Raw genomic sequence first — 18,241 nt, 5'->3', positions numbered from 1 at the left:
CTCACCCTCTGTCCTCCTCCATCTCCCCTAGTATGTCGTTGAGGTTAACATTGACCCCTCCCAGCTCGCACGTCTCCAACAAAGCCTCGAGGAGAATTGTGTCGGTCCGTGACTGTAGTAGCTGTTGTGACATGGCCCCTATGTCTCCACTCAGTACTGTTGTTATGGTTGTCGCAAAATCTACCAGCTCCGGATCTTTACAACTCTTTAACTGAATATCAATTTGCATTTGTTGTTGTTATGCATGTTATTCAAATATTTGTTGTCAACCTTCAAACAAAAAAGTATTTATTCTATTTATTTCCATAAATCATACTTCTACATTCAACTCTTCATCTGCTCTATTTCCAATGATGTTATCACAAACTGTTACAGTACTTATTTAGCCGACACAAATTTTAGCATACTTACAAATCTTAAGAGATTAGCACATTAATATTGATTATAGAGAAATTTCTATTAGCACAGTCATTATAATTAGCACAATGTTTTAAGTGCAAAAAGAACTAAAATGAGAATACTGATAAAATATGTACGTTTACTACATTGTATATTAAATAATTATTAGAAATTATCCAGGTCCCTTACTACTTTCACGTTTGTTCAGGACTTTACATCTTAAAGCTAACAATGCTCAATATTTTCAAAAGCCTGATTAGCTTAACGTGTCCTAAACATAAATTTTCAAAATATTCAAATTGTAGATTTTGAGAATATCTGAAACTTTATAAACAATTCTGCAAGTATTGTCTTCGGGTGATCATATCTAATCACTAAACATACAAAGGACTATGTATGGTTTGGGCCTGTTTTGGCCCCCAAATGCATCAAAATTCAAAACCTTTAAATGAACTTTGAAATGACGGTTTCTTTTATTTCGAATACTTCTCAAATACTATTATGAAAATATTTTTTTATATTTCTAATTATTGTTGCCATGGTAACAAGTTCAAATTTGCATAAATTAGAAAAAAATGAATATTCAGTGCATATTGTGATATTTTGCATAGTTTTTTCTCCTAGAAACTATAGAGCGCATGCTTGAATAAACTTAATATCAAAGGATAATGTGTAGGCATCTGTAATACATCTTTAGGAGGAATATAAGGTTTGTTCAAGAGTGCGCTCTATGGTAACTAAGAGAAAAACTAGGTGAAAACCTGTCAAAATTGACTGAATAATCAAATTTCAATAATTTATGCAAATATGACCTGGTTACCATGGCACCCAAAATTGAAAACACAAATAAATGTTAGCATAATATTAATAGTACTGGGGAAGTATTCAAAATTAAAAAAAAAAAACATACATAGTCCTTTAAATTTGAATTGCAATCTTTTTTGAAAATAGGATAGATAAAAGATTTGATATACTTTTTTTTTTAGGATTTGAAAAACTAGGCCCAGGTAAAACTGAATTGTGCATCAGACAATTTATAACTTTTAAATCACCTTGCTAAGTAATTGTTGGGCTTCATCTACTCTGCCAGCCTCGACAAGGGAAACAACTCTTTGTCTTTTACACCAACTTGTCAATATGTTTGGAGTATCTGATGAAAAGAAATGATTAGAATTTCTGAATATACTGATATTTTAATAATTTCTATTAAAATACAGACCCTTAAATTTAAGAAATTTCTAAATTATGAATTGTAATATGGAAAATGTTTCAACGAATGAAGGTTTAGCAAAACTAAGACATAGAAGGTAAAAACTTAAGTAATACAATGTACACTGTGTAACATGTCCAAGCAATATCTTAAACAATACAAAGCTAAAAGGAAATGTCAAACATACAGTCAATGGGAGTTTTTTTACAAGCAATACAAAGTCAAAAGAGAAATCAACTAGTAAAATGTCAATAGGAAAATATTAAACAATACAATGTAAATGGAAAATCTTATGCACTACAATGCCATTGGGAAATCTTAAAATAATACCATGTCAATGGGAAATCTTAAAACAATACCATGTCAATGGGAAATCTTAAAACAATACCATGTCAATGGGAAATCTTAAAACAATACAATGTCAATGGGAAATCTTAAAACAATACAATGTTAATAGAAAATACTAAACAATACAATGTTAATGAGAAATCCCTGATCTTGAGGAATCTCAAGATCTAAAATATGTCATTCAAGTAGGATATCATATTAAAGATAATGATGATCACGATAACATCTAGAAAGAGTACAATCTTAAACTTGTAATGTTAATTAACTGTACATACCAGTGAATGTTGATGAGATCCAGTTTAGATAGAGGAGGATAAGTTCAGTAAGCTTGTCCGTCTTGTCACCATGGAATACAGTATGACTGTGGACGGCTGCCGTCAAGTTACACCAGTTCCCCATCTGGTCTGTAGGGAGTAATTCATACATTGGTGTGTAATTATTTGTAGTCAGCAGTAATTATTCAATTTACTTTTAATATGAAACAAGGGATCTTTGCTATGAATTTCAATGATAGTTTTAGAACTTGAATGATTTGAATAAAAATTCAAACCTCTAAAAAATACCTATATTTCGTTCAAAAGATTTGCATGAAAATTCTAACAAGCTCTAAAAATAACCATATTTAGTTCAAAAGATTTGGATTAAATTTCGAACTACCTCTCAAAATATCCATAGTTACATAATGTTCGTAAAACTTTCATATATTTGGCTCCTCTCCTGCTTTGAGGCGAATATTGGAGCTAAATGCAAACTCAAACCAAGGTCACTGAAGCAGAAAACATAGGTCACCCAGCTGATAAACATTAAAGTTTAATGACTATTGGATAAAGTTCCACCAATATATTACAGGGGCAGCAAAAATGCTGTTTCATGATCACGACTTATTTACCTGGGTTTAGATGAACTGCCCTCTGGGCACTGGACAACACCCCTTTTCTGTTGGTCCGACTGTGATGTCCACCAGCTAGCTGAGCACTGGTCACCAGCTTCATTATACCCTAAAATCAGAGGAAAAAGCAATGTAAAGGAATGTCATTCAAAATCATGAGGTTTTGATGAAACAATGAATTGTGTGACCCTTACAGAAATGAACACAATAATATACGGTATGATGTACTATATATCATCACACATATGGGGATATATCAGATACAAGATAATTTAACATAAATCACCTATTAAGGAGGAATGTTATAGCTCATTAAAAACCAGGTTACTGCATGATCATGAGTGTGGACTGACTTCTGCATCAAGATCAACTTGACATCTCTTAATTACTGGTAATAATAATAAATTTATAAGAATGCAATATTTATCAATGCCTGAATATCTTTCTTTACATAAGCAGTTTACAATCGGGAAGATTGAAAGTACGATCAATTAATAGAATTAGCATAATGGGACAATGGACATCAAATGTATAGGGTGTGATGACCTTGACCTTCAGGTAATGCTGAGCCAAGAGCATGATGACCTTGACTTACAGGTAACATTGAACTAAGAGCATGATGACCTTGACCTTCAGGTTATATTGAACTATAAGAGCATGATGACCTTGAATTACAGATAATGTTGAGCTAAGAGCATATGCCTTGACTTACAGGTAACGTTGGGTTAAGAGTGTGAACTTTCTGTGCACAGGTGGCAGCACCAGTCACTGCAGTGGTATCATGGCAATGCGTGATAAGAACAGACCCCAGGAGGCGCCACAGATCCACTTGGTCCGGATGTTTATGTATACACTGCTGGATAAAGTTTTTGGCTGCAGATGGATTACCCTGAAAAGTAAACCATTCATGTGATGTAGATCAACTTTTGTTTATACCAGATATACACCGAAACCTTTATGACATACATAGTAGAACAAGCACTTATATATCTGTAAAAATGAATGTTTGGCATGAAATAGAGATTCTAAACAAAACAACAGACAGGGAAAGGTTTATTCTAATATTAACATGGTGACGATTAATAAAATCTTTCAAAACCTTGAAGATCAGATAGGGAATCTCAACCGAACAGGGGAGATCCTTAAGTTGCCAGTCACAAGTTTGCCGAGTCTTTGGCAATTTACAGATCTTTCCCCGAGGGTTGAGATTCCCCATTTCACTTCAAGGGAGTGAACAGTTCTTTTTCTCTTACACTGTTGACCCTGTCATATACACAAGTCAGTGTTACATGACAGGCTCAATGTATTGTTGACGTAAGGTTAATGTATTGTTGATGTGACGTCAAACCATTATTATGACTGGAGAATCCCCTCATCTCAACCCTAGGGCAAGACAAGGATATCTCACACTATTGTATGATGAATCTGCATTACCCATGTATAAGTAAAAACAGTACATCTATAACAAGAAATTGTTTCTTTTAATTTTCAACATCCACAAAATGTAATCAATAGTGTTAGAAGCCCCACTATTATCACATTAGGCAGAATAGCATTATACAATTGCGGAGGTGAACTAATTAGTTGCTTGTTACTGGCTCAACTGCAGGAAATTTACTTTAAGCTCAATCGAAAAAACACTCTAGTCTCCAGTTCGGACGATAGTGGAGGCATTTGATGGAAAAAATGACCTTTGTGACCTTGCTATTTATGAGGTCATCTGTTCCTTGGATGATCGTAACACCCTTGTGACTGTTTAAGGTGGTTGTATAAACTATAATGCTAAAACCCTACCTCAAGTACAGCATTGGCAGTGGCCATGAGGTGAGCGACATCTGACTGACTGGATGACCCTGTTCCCGCCAAAAGTTCCTGAAGGACAGCTAAGGTCAAGGTCATATCTGTCTGCAGGATCCCAAGGGCACACAGAGCAAGCAGGCCAATCCTTGAGGGTGGGGTCATCTGATAACTGTGAAATTATACCATTATAAGTTAATACATTTGTCTTCTTTATTTCATTCATGCATTCAATCACTTACATTTTTGTTTTCATACATCCATTCATTTCTCAATATTTACATTCTGTATGCTTAGACCCATTGACAAAAATTACATTCATAAATGCATAACACAGGTGTTCATAGAATCTCAGCACGTGGGAACTGATAGTAACCTGATCACACTGCGTAGTAATACACTACAAAAACTACTCACTCGGAACGACCGACCTAGATGCTTAATTCTTACATCTTAAAATATTATTGAACTGTGCTTTGTGAAATATCCACGTATTCACGTGTCCTGTGCTACAAATAAACATTGAATATGGAACTACATTTTGTTGTGTTATTGTTGTTGACGGTTGCTAAGATCTCTCACGATAGTGTCACATTTCCCCGCGAAAAAACACTGTTCTCGCCACTGCGTTGCACCCGTGTATAAGCAGGAACAAACCCTGTTTATTTGTTTTATTCGTTGTTATATCGATCCACTGAAAGGATTCGTCAATGTAAATATAAGGAATGATATTTATTTTTTCAACATTTATGAGGTCATAACAACAATGGGTTTTTGGACATATTTTACATGAATCGCTAACGCGATTCATTCAATATGTCCATAAACCCATTGTTGTTATGACCTCATAAATGTTGAAAAAATAAAAATCATTCCTTAAATAACCTCTTTTTCTAATTGATAAAAAGTGTAAAATTATTTTCAGCAGATGTGTAAATTTGTAAGGAAAATTAGAAACTGTGTATATTCCCTTCTATGTTTCCCTTCTATGTTTCTTAAATAAACATATACAAAATTTGGTTTAGTGAATTTATGGACTTAAAAAAAAGATAATTTAGGATATTCAAATCAACAGCACAGCACTCTTGACTTCTGTAAAACTCAATTTACTGGAGAACCAGAGCTAACAATGAAGTGGTGCTTTGGTTCAGGGGACCAAACTGATAACCGATTAACAGTCCAAATTCCTAGAGAATGTTTGTAAAATAATTATAAGCCCCTGTTCATATACTTTGAAGGAGATGAGCCTTAGACACAATGTCTATTAACCAAAGAAATGGAGTTAACCCTTTCACCACTGTAGACCATAATGGACTCATGCAGATCAATGCATGGTAGAGTCTACTAAAGTTATAGAGGGATGGAAGGGTTAAACAAAAGTCTAACCTATGTAAGTGAAGCAGAAAATATAGGTCATAGCGACCTTCTTTTTATCTATTAGTTTTAGTACTCCCACTCCTCCAGATGTACATGTATTCACATATGAAGTTTGATAACTGTTGTGACTTTTAATACAATATATTGGAGAAATATTAGAGCTAAACGCAAAGTCTAAGATTTGGTACAGACAGACATACAGATGGACAGGTATGGAAAACACTCCTCCAATATGTTGAGGGGCCACAAACATTAATAACCCCTTGTTGAATCAGTTAGCATTGTATAAAAGCAAGGAAGAATTACAAACCTTTGAAAGAGGACAGTCTTGGTGGTGTCCAGGTCTCCGGCCCCATAGTGGACCATCCCTATAGCAACAGACACATGTGACTGTTCTTCCTCCGTTTCAGCTAAGTCAAGGGCGGCGGTGTAAACTTCAGAACAAAAGATAATTATCTGCAGTTAGCAAGTGTTTTGCAACATTTATAACACTTAATATTTTGAGGTCATGAGAAATTAATTTGAAAGCATTGTTAATTAATGTTCCATTTTTTGAGGTTTCATTTGATGACTCTGATTAACAAGGCATCACAAGTGATACGAATCGCCCCACATTCACACATTGTGTCATATGTAAGAGGAATTGAAGTCACTTGAGCGATGACAAAGTTTAAAAACAAAAATAGTAACAGTGACCTTGACCTTCAACATAAAAATCTGAAAGGTAAAGTTGATCAAGGCATTGCCATACCAAACATTTGTAACAAGTTTCATGAAATTCCGTTGAGGAATGAAGTCACAGAGCTATGACAAAGTTTTTCTAAAAACAGTAACAGTGACCTTGACCTTAAACATAGAAACTAGAAACGCAAATTTGTCTGAGGTATTGCCATACCAAACACTTGCATGAAGTTTCATGAAATTACGTTCATTAAGGAATTTGCTAGAGTGATGATGAACTGTTTTTCTAAGAATAGTAAGTGACCTTGACCTTCAACGTAGAAACCCGAAATGCAAACATATTCAAGGTATCATCATACTAAACACTTGCATCAAGTTTCATAATATTCTGTTGAGGAATAAAGTAGCTAGAGCGATGACAAACTGCAGTGTACCATGTAACATACGTACAAACGTATGTACGTACGTCCTACCTACGGACGGAATCCTTTATCCCCTCTAACTTTCATTGCAAGGGGATAATAATGGAGACTTCTGTAGTCCATTTAAAATTATTTCAACTTTATCAGGAATAAATTATAATACTGTTCTTCTTAACCTTATAAAATTAAAGTTGTTAAGATTTTTTACGAAATCTAATATTAAAGATTTTACTGGACATGTATACGTACATACCAGCATGAGGGCAAACCCAATAGGTTTTGATAACTGTACTTGAAAATCTATTGTACAAAGAGCATAAAGATAAAAGTGTGACTATGTTACTTGATATAGACAACAAGCTGCTGAAGGAATACATTTATAACTACCCGGTACATGATAAAAGAACTGTACTGCCCACCTTTGACACTTTCCGAGTACCGTCCAGCCATGTACAGCGCCAGACCTTTGTTACTCGTGTCCTCTAAGGTTATAAGGTCAGTCACAAGGTCGTACTGTACAACAGCTTCCTGGTACTGCTGATCTTTGCTGCAAACACAAGGTCAAGGTTAAACCCCAAATCACTAATTGTACTGTCGCTGTTCCCTACAAATCCAAAGTTAAACCAAATACAAGTTTACATACCGTTTTTGACCACATAATCAACCCATTTCTCATAAGAGCCCCTTGATCTTTCTCTGATCCTCCCATCCCATCGCTTTACCATAATATGCTGATGTCCTAGCAAAAAGTGTCTTTTACAGCTACTATATTTTAAGAATTTTAGAAGATTTTACAACAAATCCAATTGCTCAAATTGCTTAGGACTCTGGGGGCTTATTATGTTGAGTACCGTACACTTACCAGAGTATGCGGGCATAGTTGATTCTAATTTCTTGTGTGTAGGGTGAGTTGTGATCACACAACTCCAAGGCCGACTGGAGAGAGCCGACGGCCATCTTGTATAGCCCCTGATGTTCCAACAACAATCCATACATGTTGTAAGCTGTGGGGTTGTTCTTCTCAAGATCTAAGTACCAGAAAAAACATTGCATATATACAATTACACTGTTTTACTGTAACAGGAGAGGACAAAATGCACGGCCAGACCAGAGTTCCAGCCCCGGACCCTCGAAACTCTGGACGGACACTCTACCAATTGAGCTACCTGGTTGCCGACAATCGACCAAGTCGAGTACTTGCTATAGTTTTTGCTACAGTGAACTATAAAATTTCAAAGACTCTAGGGGTTTCAAAAGACACATTTCAATTTTTATGAACTTATTCCTGAGATCCTCTGGACATTCTTACAAACATATGCTTGTTTTTTGCTAAAAAATTGAATCCTCTAGGCATCAATATAAACAAATTTCGGTATTAATAAAATGATTTCTGAAGTCTTCTGGATTTTAACATAAAAATGCTTTACTGTAATTTGTTTCTAAAAATTGGTTTAAATAGTGTAATATATTTTACAGACTTAACTGAATGGCTTTCTACACTTTTACAGATATAGGACTTTAAGATTGGCCAAGTAATGAGAAGAATATTTCAATACATGTACTGTACCTATATACTTAGCGAGAGCATCAGAGGCTGCTGGAATGGCGGCCATTTGTTTTATGGAGTAGCGGAACAATTCTGTGTTGTGTTTATTCTTGTCCTTCATCATGGTACACACCCAACTGGCATACCCGGTGGCTCCCTCTACCTGCACACCAAATAAATTACATCAAGGGGAATAAGCAGTGAACATACTATATAATCAATTAGCTAGTTCATTGAAGTCATCAAAGTCTGCTGGATAACCGAAATACTCGGTAGTGAAGCGGGCGTAAAACCTATTAATCAATGAAGTTATCTGGAAAAATTTAAAATAAAGAACATTTAAACCTGTATTCACATTTGACAAAATTCTTTAAATTTATTACATCAAATAATTATCAACTATCTTCAATTATTTTTTATATGAAATATTAACAGAGTCAAATTTAATAACGTAGTGTGTGCTGATATAAAATATCTTTTTCAATCAAAGAACAGGTATAGTCGTACGTGATTGGCCATCCCAGTGGTGTGTCTAAACAAGTCCATAGCATCTTCATGTCCAACAGTCTCCGCAATCAGTGCCTGCAGAGTCAAGAGGATCAAATTTATTTAAAAATCAGAATAAGTTTTACACGAGCTAGATAATTTGTTGAAGTTAATCAAATATTCTAAAAATATATGATACTGCATGATATGGATGATACTAAAAGACAAACTCTGAGTAATGCTTTGACAGTGTGATTTGATTATTATAATCTTGAGAAAATCAAAGCTATTTTGCAAAAATCAAATAACCAATAAGATTCAAGAAACTTTATTTAATATACATGTATAATACTATATAAATATGACATTCATTAGCAGGTGACAGTGAATATTGTCAACCCGAGAAAACCGTTGTCACCCGAGGCGAAGCAGAGGGTGACAATGGGTTTTATCGGGTTGACAATATTCACTGTCACCTGCTAATGAATGTCATATTTATTTTGTTACACCAAAAGTCTTTGTAGCTCAGAAACGGCAGCAAACCTCGATAATGACATCTTGTTTGTTGATAGTCTGCTGTTTACAATCGCTATCACACCGGCGCTTGAAGAAATTGGCTGTTGCCGTCAAACGTTCTTGTGACCATCACGGTGGGAAAACGAAGCGGTGCACGCACATTTTTTGCGCATGTGATATTTTTCATTGTCTCATGGCAATATCACCCGCGCCCCTTAAAACCAATGCATTTTCGGAGGGGGACAGAGATTTTTGTTTAATTTTCTCCCAACCAATCAAATAGCTAGAAATTCACTTGAGGTGTAACAAAGTCAATTAACAACTTCAGTAAAGTAAAGGATATTAGCTGACAAAGTTTGGTCAAAATTGGATGATTTTTTTTTTAAGGAAAGACAATTTTGTCAAATACATATCTCTTACTTCTCCTAGAATAGTTTAGAATAATTTCAAAATTTAAACAATCAGTCAACATTGAGGTAAAAAAAAATATTGAATATCCTGAGCAGGGATCGATGACCACATATTGGAACTGGCAGAAGTTTTATGCGGAATTAATCTACATTCATGGTACTTACCTGCCCAATCCAGCAGGCAACGTATGATGGTTCTAAACTCTGGGCATTCTTAAAGGCATCGTGGGCAAGCTGACGGAAAAACATATCAAATTGTAAGTGATGTACTGCATGACGTTAAATTTTCGAAGCGTAAAAACATTGATGGTTGCTATGGAACCAAGAAAATAAATGCAATAAATTTAACTTTGGGTCTTAACTACTGTTGGTTGTCATTGTGTATCCATGAATTTTGTACCAAGAAACAATCTAAATAGCTTCAAACCATGCAGAATAGGACCCAGGAACATTTCATGTCATATATAACATTGCTACAAATGTAACCAAATGCTAGTAGACCAATGTACATATGTTAAAATCCTCCATTTGGAAGAAGAAAGTAATACACTTTACCAGTCCTATATAAGGTCTTACCTCTATGTTACCATTCTTGAAATACAGTGTAGCCAAATTAGACCAAGCCACAACATTCTGAAAATATAAATTTTTAAATTTTAATATCATATTCCTGTGTATAGTTCATCACTAGTTGCTTCAGTAGGCTGAGAAGCCCAAATACCTTATTGTTGGTTTCATTTTCAGTGCTTAATATATTTTTCATGACCAACTTATTGTTATTACTTGCCAAAGTACAGATACTGTATAAAAGGAAATTTTAACCTTATATATAATGTCACTACTAACTAGGTCCAAATAACTTCATTGGTATTTTAATAAGTGATTCATGCAATTTAATATTCATTTATGCAACCAAGAAAATAAAATACATATGTCCATGTATGACGCTGCTATCAGCATTATTTGTAACAGGTCTGTAAGTAATGAGATTGTTCTACTGTACAGTGGGTAAGTTCATCTTACATTGGGTTCAGTCTGTATGGACTTGATGAAGCAGTGCTGGGCCTTATCTGGACTGTAACACCCTGTAATTAAACATACATATTTCAATACAGTACAAGAACATCTGCCGGTCACAAACCAAGCCTAAGTTTTCTTCGCATTGCTACAATATTAAACCATCAAACATGATTTTTTGAGCATAATGTACCAGGTATATGCTATAGGTCTTTTTAAGACATGAAGCAGATTTCATTTATTTGAACTTCAAAAAAAAGTTTATAACTACAAGAAATACTTCATATAGTTCTTCCTGCTAAATTTTAGTTGTGCTTATCATAGTACGATTTTAGTTAACCTATCACCACTGTGGACCATAATGGACTCATTCATATCACACGCAGGGTAGAGTCTACTTAAGTTTCATAGGGGTGAAAGGGTTAAAGAACTTGCTGGTACATAACAGAGAAATTACCCTTTAAACAAAACACCCTTCCAAGAGCATTCCAATGTAGATGGTTTCTATGATCAAGGGTCAATGCTTTCTTCAGAGCATTCACAGCTTTCGTGGACAGTGTGGCAACCATGTCAGTTTGTGTCGACTGCTGTGATTGGTAGAAAAAGTTGACCCCAAGGTCATGCCATAATGAAGCACACTCTGGAAGAGCCTTCAAAGCTCGGCCGTAACACCTGGAAATTGAGACAAATAATTTATGCCAGTTGATGACAAAAACAAACAAAAAATTAAAATACACCTGTACTTTGAAATTGTGCATATAAATTATTTACTTTTCGATAGATATAGGCAGGCCTAAGACAACCTTGTAATTTATGACTCTGATTGTAACTTGCCCAGCCTTGCAGCACCAGGGAATACATATGTGACAGCCCTATATAGAATATACCTATGTAACTTTCATGCCCAAGCTCCAGGGTCTGTGACAGCCCTAAATTAGATTTCTTTGTGCACCATACCTAGCCCCCAGCTCCAGTGTCTGTGACAGTCCTATACTTGTTGTCCCCGGGGGACTTGTCTCCCCTGCCTTGGTCACTAGTTTGTTGTCCACAGTGAGGCTGAAGGTCTCTGGTGCCAGGACATGGATCAGGGTACAGGCATCACCCATTAACTTCCACAGACAGGACATGTCTGCCCGGTGGTTTGCCGCTCTGTGCAACAGAAACAGTTTCTTACAGAACAAAAGACAAATTTGTTTGAGTATATTTGTTTTGTTATGTCTTTATTTCCAAATGTTATGGGGAGCGGTTTACATTGTATCGTTATACAGATTTCCAAAACACCCAATGTCTTCTCTTTTTTCTTATTTTCTATTTTGAGGTGGGGGTGGGGGGAGCTGGTGTAGCTGGTTCGGTTATCAAATACTCTTTATGATGTGGAGTCACGGTAGTCTCGTGGTAGGACACAGGCTTCGTGACGGAAGGGTTGTGGGTTCGAGTCATGGCATGGCACTGTGTTGTATCTTTGAGCAAGATACTTTACTCCGCTTGTACCAGTCTACTCAGCTGTAAATGAGTATGTGGTTGGGCAGTGCTAGAATTATTGAATGCTAGCTGTGAGTGTCGAAATAGCAACACCGGCTGTATGCTCCCCAGGGAGCTGAGAAAGATATTGGCTGGTTGCAAACGCCCTATAACCACGGATAATAATTTGTGTACTGCTTTGAGATGACCTATGAACTAGGTTGTGATAAAGTGGTATATAAGAACCTCAGATTATATCATTATGATTATAATGCTTTCAGTAGTACATTATAACACACTATAGCTTACACCTTTCTATAGAAACCCCAAAACTACACATGCTCTGTTAGAAAAGTGAAACACTATAGAAATATCTCTCATCATTATCAAATATTATCCTAACAGAGATTTGATTTTGTTCATTGGCTCCTGTACAAAGTCTGTGTACTGTGAGGGCTATGGAAACAAGTAAAACATGTTTTGGTTATAATACATTATTGTAACCTACATTTTGATTAAATAGTACAGACATCTTCATCTTTTCTTTAGGTTAATGAATACCAGGCTTTGATATATTTTACTTTGTTACCTGGTCTGTCTTACCTGGTGAGGAACAGCAGGGCAGACTCACAGTTATCTCTAGTACGACCATAGAAACTGTGTGACAGGTGAGTCCTAGCCAGCAATAGGTAAGTCTCCCCAATACCTGGTTATCAGATAAATTACATAAAATGTAATTATTTAAAAAAAAAAAAAGGATTTTATAAAAATCATGATAGAAAAAATACATAGACTTTTTTTTTTATCATTCAATAGGATTACTTTATGAATCCTTAGATTAATCAAGCCTTCCACCACTGGGTCACAGGTTTGAGGCCTGCATCGTGGCCACTGGTCTGTTTCTGGGTACTCCGGCTTCCCCCCCCCCCCCCCCCCCCAAGACCTGGCATGTCCTTAAATGAATGTATCTGTTGATAGGACATAAAACACAAACAAACCAAACCTAAGATTTATCAGAACATATTCAGTTGCATTCAGCATGTCATAACTACTGAAAAGAAAATAAAGGTGAAACATTTGAACAAACTATAGCTTAATCTGGTGCGTTTTCATTAGGAATACTAACCCTTTAAAGCGGGTACGTAGTTTGGCGAGCGCTCCAGGATGACCTTGTACTCCGCAATGGCCTCCGTGTACATGCACAGGGTCTGCTTTATAGCAGCAATTCTGGAGAAATTCAGGATTTATGAAATAAATATTAAATGAGACATAAGTAGTAGAAATTTCTCTGCTAAATGTGGGTTCGTTTATACAACTGATACTCTTGAGAAAATTTTACCACTAATCTACATCCCAGCGTCATTTTTATAATGAACCAACGTCCAAGGTCATGTTTACCATGAACCAATATTACCTGAAATATTTTTTACAGTATATCAGTTCTCCAAGGTTATTTTTACAATTAATAAATCCTTCAAAGACCACTGTCATCCTTACAATAAGGAACAACCTTTTAATTGGTTGATCATGAAACAAAACGGAAACATATAGGTACAGTGTGCCGTTACTTACTGATACAAACAATACAAGGAGTTTGGTTCCAGCTGAAACACAAAAAGAAAATCAATCTAGAAGAAAGTCAATACAATTGATCTTTGTAATTCGTTAAAGCAGTCACTTAGAACTTTATTGTAGGTAGGTTCAACACCCATTTGGTGACATTTAAGGTGAAAATTGAACAAGAACTTGACAACATACAATTGACATTTAAATTTTAATAGATAACATTTCCAGGTAAGAGATATTTTTTTATGATACATTTAATTATCTGTTCGCTGATAAAACTAACAAAAATAATTGCCAGGTACGTAGTATAATAATTGTGGAAAGCTTTTCAATGTCTATTTTAAAGAATGAGAGTCTTTATTGTTTTCTGGATACACAGACAATGGATTAATTAATTAATTGTATTTGATATGCAGGAGGTATCTGTATCATATAGATAACATTAAGCAGTAGAAATTGTTAATATTCAATTTTAACTGATAGAGTGGGGGGAAACAAATCATCATTTGAAATATTGTTTCAGATTTTAATGAAATGTTGTCCTGTCTATAAAGACTTAATTCTGTGTAAACAGTGATCAATACAAATGTTATCTCTGTGAAGGTACATGTATGTCTTGTAAGAGTCTTACCTCTGTGAAGGTACATGTATGTCTTGTAAGAGTCTTATCTCTGTGAAGGTACATGTATGTCTTGTAAGAGTCTTATCTCTGTGAAGGTACATGTATGTCTTGTAAGAGTCTTATCTCTGTGAAGGTACATGTATGTCTTGTAAGAGTCTTATCTCTGTGAAGGTACATGTATGTCTTGTAAGAGTCTTATCTCTGTGAAGGTACATGTATGTCTTGTAAGAGTCTTATCTCTGTGAAGGTACATGTATGTCTTGTAAGAGTCTTATCTCTGTGAAGGTACATGTATGTCTTGTAAGAGTCTTATCTCTGTGAAGGTACATGTATGTCTTGTAAGAGTCTTATCTCTGTGAAGGTACATGTATGTCTTGTAAGAGTCTTATCTCTGTGAAGGTACATGTATGTCTTGTAAGAGTCTTATCTCTGTGAAGGTACATGTATGTCTTGTAAGAGTCTTATCTCTGTGAAGGTACATGTATGTCTTGTAAGAGTCTTATCTCTGTGAAGGTACATGTATGTCTTGTAAGAGTCTTATCTCTGTGAAGGTACATGTATGTCTTGTAAGAGTCTTATCTCTGTGAAGGTACATGTATGTCTTGTAAGAGTCTTATCTCTGTGAAGGTACATGTATGTCTTGTAAGAGTCTTATCTCTGTGAAGGTACATGTATGTCTTGTAAGAGTCTTATCTCTGTGAAGGTACATGTATGTCTTGTAAGAGTCTTATCTCTGTGAAGGTACATGTATGTCTTGTAAGAGTCTTATCTCTGTGAAGGTACATGTATGTCTTGTAAGAGTCTTATCTCTGTGAAGGTACATGTATGTCTTGTAAGAGTCTTATCTCTGTGAAGGTACATGTATGTCTTGTAAGAGTCTTATCTCTGTGAAGGTACATGTATGTCTTGTAAGAGTCTTATCTCTGTGAAGGTACATGTATGTCTTGTAAGAGTCTTATCTCTGTGAAGGTACATGTATGTCTTGTAAGAGTCTTATCTCTGTGAAGGTACATGTATGTCTTGTAAGAGTCTTATCTCTGTGAAGGTACATGTATGTCTTGTAAGAGTCTTATCTCTGTGAAGGTACATGTATGTCTTGTAAGAGTCTTATCTCTGTGAAGGTACATGTATGTCTTGTAAGAGTCTTATCTCTGTGAAGGTACATGTATGTCTTGTAAGAGTCTTATCTCTGTGAAGGTACATGTATGTCTTGTAAGAGTCTTATCTCTGTGAAGGTACATGTATGTCTTGTAAGAGTCTTATCTCTGTGAAGGTACATGTATGTCTTGTAAGAGTCTTATCTCTGTGAAGGTACATGTATGTCTTGTAAGAGTCTTATCTCTGTGAAGGTACATGTATGTCTTGTAAGAGTCTTATCTCTGTGAAGGTACATGTATGTCTTGTAAGAGTCTTATCTCTGTGAAGGTACATGTATGCCTTGTAAGAGTCTTACCTCTGTAAAGTACATGTATGTCTTGTAAGAGTCTTATCTCTGTGAAGGTACATGTATGTCTTGTAAGAGTCTTACCTCTGTAAAGTACATGTATGTCTTGTAAGAGTCTTACCACTCTGAAGGTACATGTATGTCTTATAAGAGTCTTACCTCTGTGAAGTACATGTATGTCTTGTAAGAGTCTTACCTCTGATGCCTTGGTAAAGGCCTTGAGTGCAGCTGTCAGACTGCCTCTGTGTAGGTAGGCCTCAGCCAGGCACTCCCACACATGACTGTAACATGCATCAGATGTAAAAACAGGATTTATTTATATACTTGTCACCTAGACACAAGGTTAATTCAGATATGAAACCAAGGGCCTGTTTTTTTACAGCCCAACCAGTTTGTCTGTTTTTAAATTTAATATTTCAGGGGTAAAACCTGACGGACCTGCAAATATTAAAATGCAGGCCTTCCCAAATCTTTTCCAAGGCTCTCTAAGTGCTGACAGGAAACTAGCGATTATGTATGAAGTAAGGAAATAGAATTTGTATTGAGTTTTGTTGTTTATCTTATCTTGAAGTTTTAATTTTTCCATAAAAGTTACCTCAAGGTATGTTTTTCTTTTCAGAAGTCATTTATCAAAGCTAAAATCATGCTGAAAGAACGTTTTCTTATAATGCATAAAGGCCTTAATTATGGCCCTCAGCGCTGACTGGAAGCAACTGATATAGGTCAGTAACACTGTACATTTTTATATGTAGGGTTACCTCAATGCTGATTGGAAGCTGGTATTAAGAGAGAGGATATTATGTTGGTAATATTTATACATACTTGTCTTTAGGATCAGCTCTCAGTGCTGACTGGAAGCTGGTGACGGCCACAAATGGACTGTCATGTTTGACTTGGTACAGCCCCAATCTTAGCCACGCCCACTTGGCACTATCAACGAAAGGCAAAACAGAAAAACTTTCAATTTAAACAAAAACTTTAACAGTTTATCTTCAACAAAACCAAAGTAATTTAAAAAAAATTAACTGAAGAAAAAATCATTGTGAAGTCTACATATGAAAAATTGTCATTTCTACTTTGATAAAAATACAATTGATGTGCTTACCTTCCAGCACTAGCTTTAGATGTAACAGACACGATGATATTATGGGCATCTTCCTGAAATGTAAGATTTGATACATAGTTGAATATTTCACCCTTCACATTTGATACATATGTATTGTATTATTTGATAATGTCTGTTGAAATGATAAATTGACTGTCATTGCAGAGGGCAAAAAAAAAGGTAAATTTTTAACTGCTGTAAAAAATTCTCAGTATACATTAGTGATCAATGTGTAGTTCTTGGTACAACTGCAACAAATAGGGGACGATTTGTCCTTGGACACAAATTCTAATTGATTTGAATGAGAGGTAGTCCACTTCTACGCTTTTGTTCACTGTTTCTCACTCCTGGTAACATAACCAACCAACGCCGTCATAAGACTAGCTATAATCTTTATATCACTACAGTTTATTAGGTTATTGGTCATTACAGTAACTGACCTCTTGACCTGCACTTGACAATAGATCACAGAGGGCAGCACCAGCATCATCATTGTCATTGTCAAGGTCAAACCCCTTCTGATAACACTTGGTGGCCTTGACCTTGTCATGCTGGACATCTAAGGAAAAGTGACCGAGATACAGGAAAGCCTCGCTGTTATATGGGTCCAACTTGGCTGCCTGTAACACACAGATATGTTGCATAACAACTACATTTTGTTACAGGAGAGTAAAAATGCACGACCAGACCGGAGTTCCAACCCGGGTCCCTCCAAACTCTAGACTGATGCTCTACCTGGTGGCCGTCGATCGACCCAGTCTATTTCCGCTATACTTTTATTTTTACCTTATAACGAAAAAGAATTCATGCTTGAAGCTCAATCATTATAACTACATAATCATGAAATTGTGTATTTTACTGAATACACCCGCTTTTACTCAGGTAATAAATTGCTCATTTGTTTCAAAATAAACTGATAAATTTGTGTTACTTGTGAGTCTGACA

General features: G+C 35.7%; 1 protein-coding gene across 2 annotated transcripts in view; it reads right to left on the bottom strand.

Annotated features, from left to right (window-relative positions):
* The window catches only part of LOC110467045 (tetratricopeptide repeat protein 37-like), a 36,408-nt gene that overhangs the window by 6,040 nt on the left and 12,127 nt on the right, over window positions 1-18,241 (bottom strand). For both annotated transcript variants that reach the window (XM_021523909.1, XM_021523910.1), the window contains exons 14-36: window positions 17,737-17,916; window positions 17,297-17,349; window positions 17,014-17,121; window positions 16,388-16,472; window positions 14,132-14,163; window positions 13,686-13,786; window positions 13,163-13,265; window positions 12,056-12,247; window positions 11,556-11,770; window positions 11,105-11,166; window positions 10,658-10,714; window positions 10,247-10,315; window positions 9,177-9,251; window positions 8,691-8,832; window positions 7,986-8,151; window positions 7,543-7,670; window positions 6,331-6,454; window positions 4,641-4,815; window positions 3,559-3,735; window positions 2,847-2,955; window positions 2,233-2,361; window positions 1,452-1,549; window positions 6-211 (exon numbers count right to left, since the gene is read on the bottom strand). In XM_021523909.1, the coding sequence (XP_021379584.1) occupies window positions 6-211; window positions 1,452-1,549; window positions 2,233-2,361; window positions 2,847-2,955; window positions 3,559-3,735; window positions 4,641-4,815; window positions 6,331-6,454; window positions 7,543-7,670; window positions 7,986-8,151; window positions 8,691-8,832; window positions 9,177-9,251; window positions 10,247-10,315; window positions 10,658-10,714; window positions 11,105-11,166; window positions 11,556-11,770; window positions 12,056-12,247; window positions 13,163-13,265; window positions 13,686-13,786; window positions 14,132-14,163; window positions 16,388-16,472; window positions 17,014-17,121; window positions 17,297-17,349; window positions 17,737-17,916 (2,786 nt within the window). The remainder of the gene's footprint in view (window positions 1-5; window positions 212-1,451; window positions 1,550-2,232; window positions 2,362-2,846; window positions 2,956-3,558; window positions 3,736-4,640; window positions 4,816-6,330; window positions 6,455-7,542; window positions 7,671-7,985; window positions 8,152-8,690; window positions 8,833-9,176; window positions 9,252-10,246; window positions 10,316-10,657; window positions 10,715-11,104; window positions 11,167-11,555; window positions 11,771-12,055; window positions 12,248-13,162; window positions 13,266-13,685; window positions 13,787-14,131; window positions 14,164-16,387; window positions 16,473-17,013; window positions 17,122-17,296; window positions 17,350-17,736; window positions 17,917-18,241) is intronic.

This window comes from Mizuhopecten yessoensis, unplaced genomic scaffold (genome assembly GCF_002113885.1).
Source record: "Mizuhopecten yessoensis strain PY_sf001 unplaced genomic scaffold, ASM211388v2 scaffold11155, whole genome shotgun sequence".
NCBI classification, from domain to species: domain Eukaryota; kingdom Metazoa; phylum Mollusca; class Bivalvia; order Pectinida; family Pectinidae; genus Mizuhopecten; species Mizuhopecten yessoensis.
Note: the sequence above shows the minus strand (reverse complement) of the source record. Positions and strands in the feature narration are given on the sequence as shown.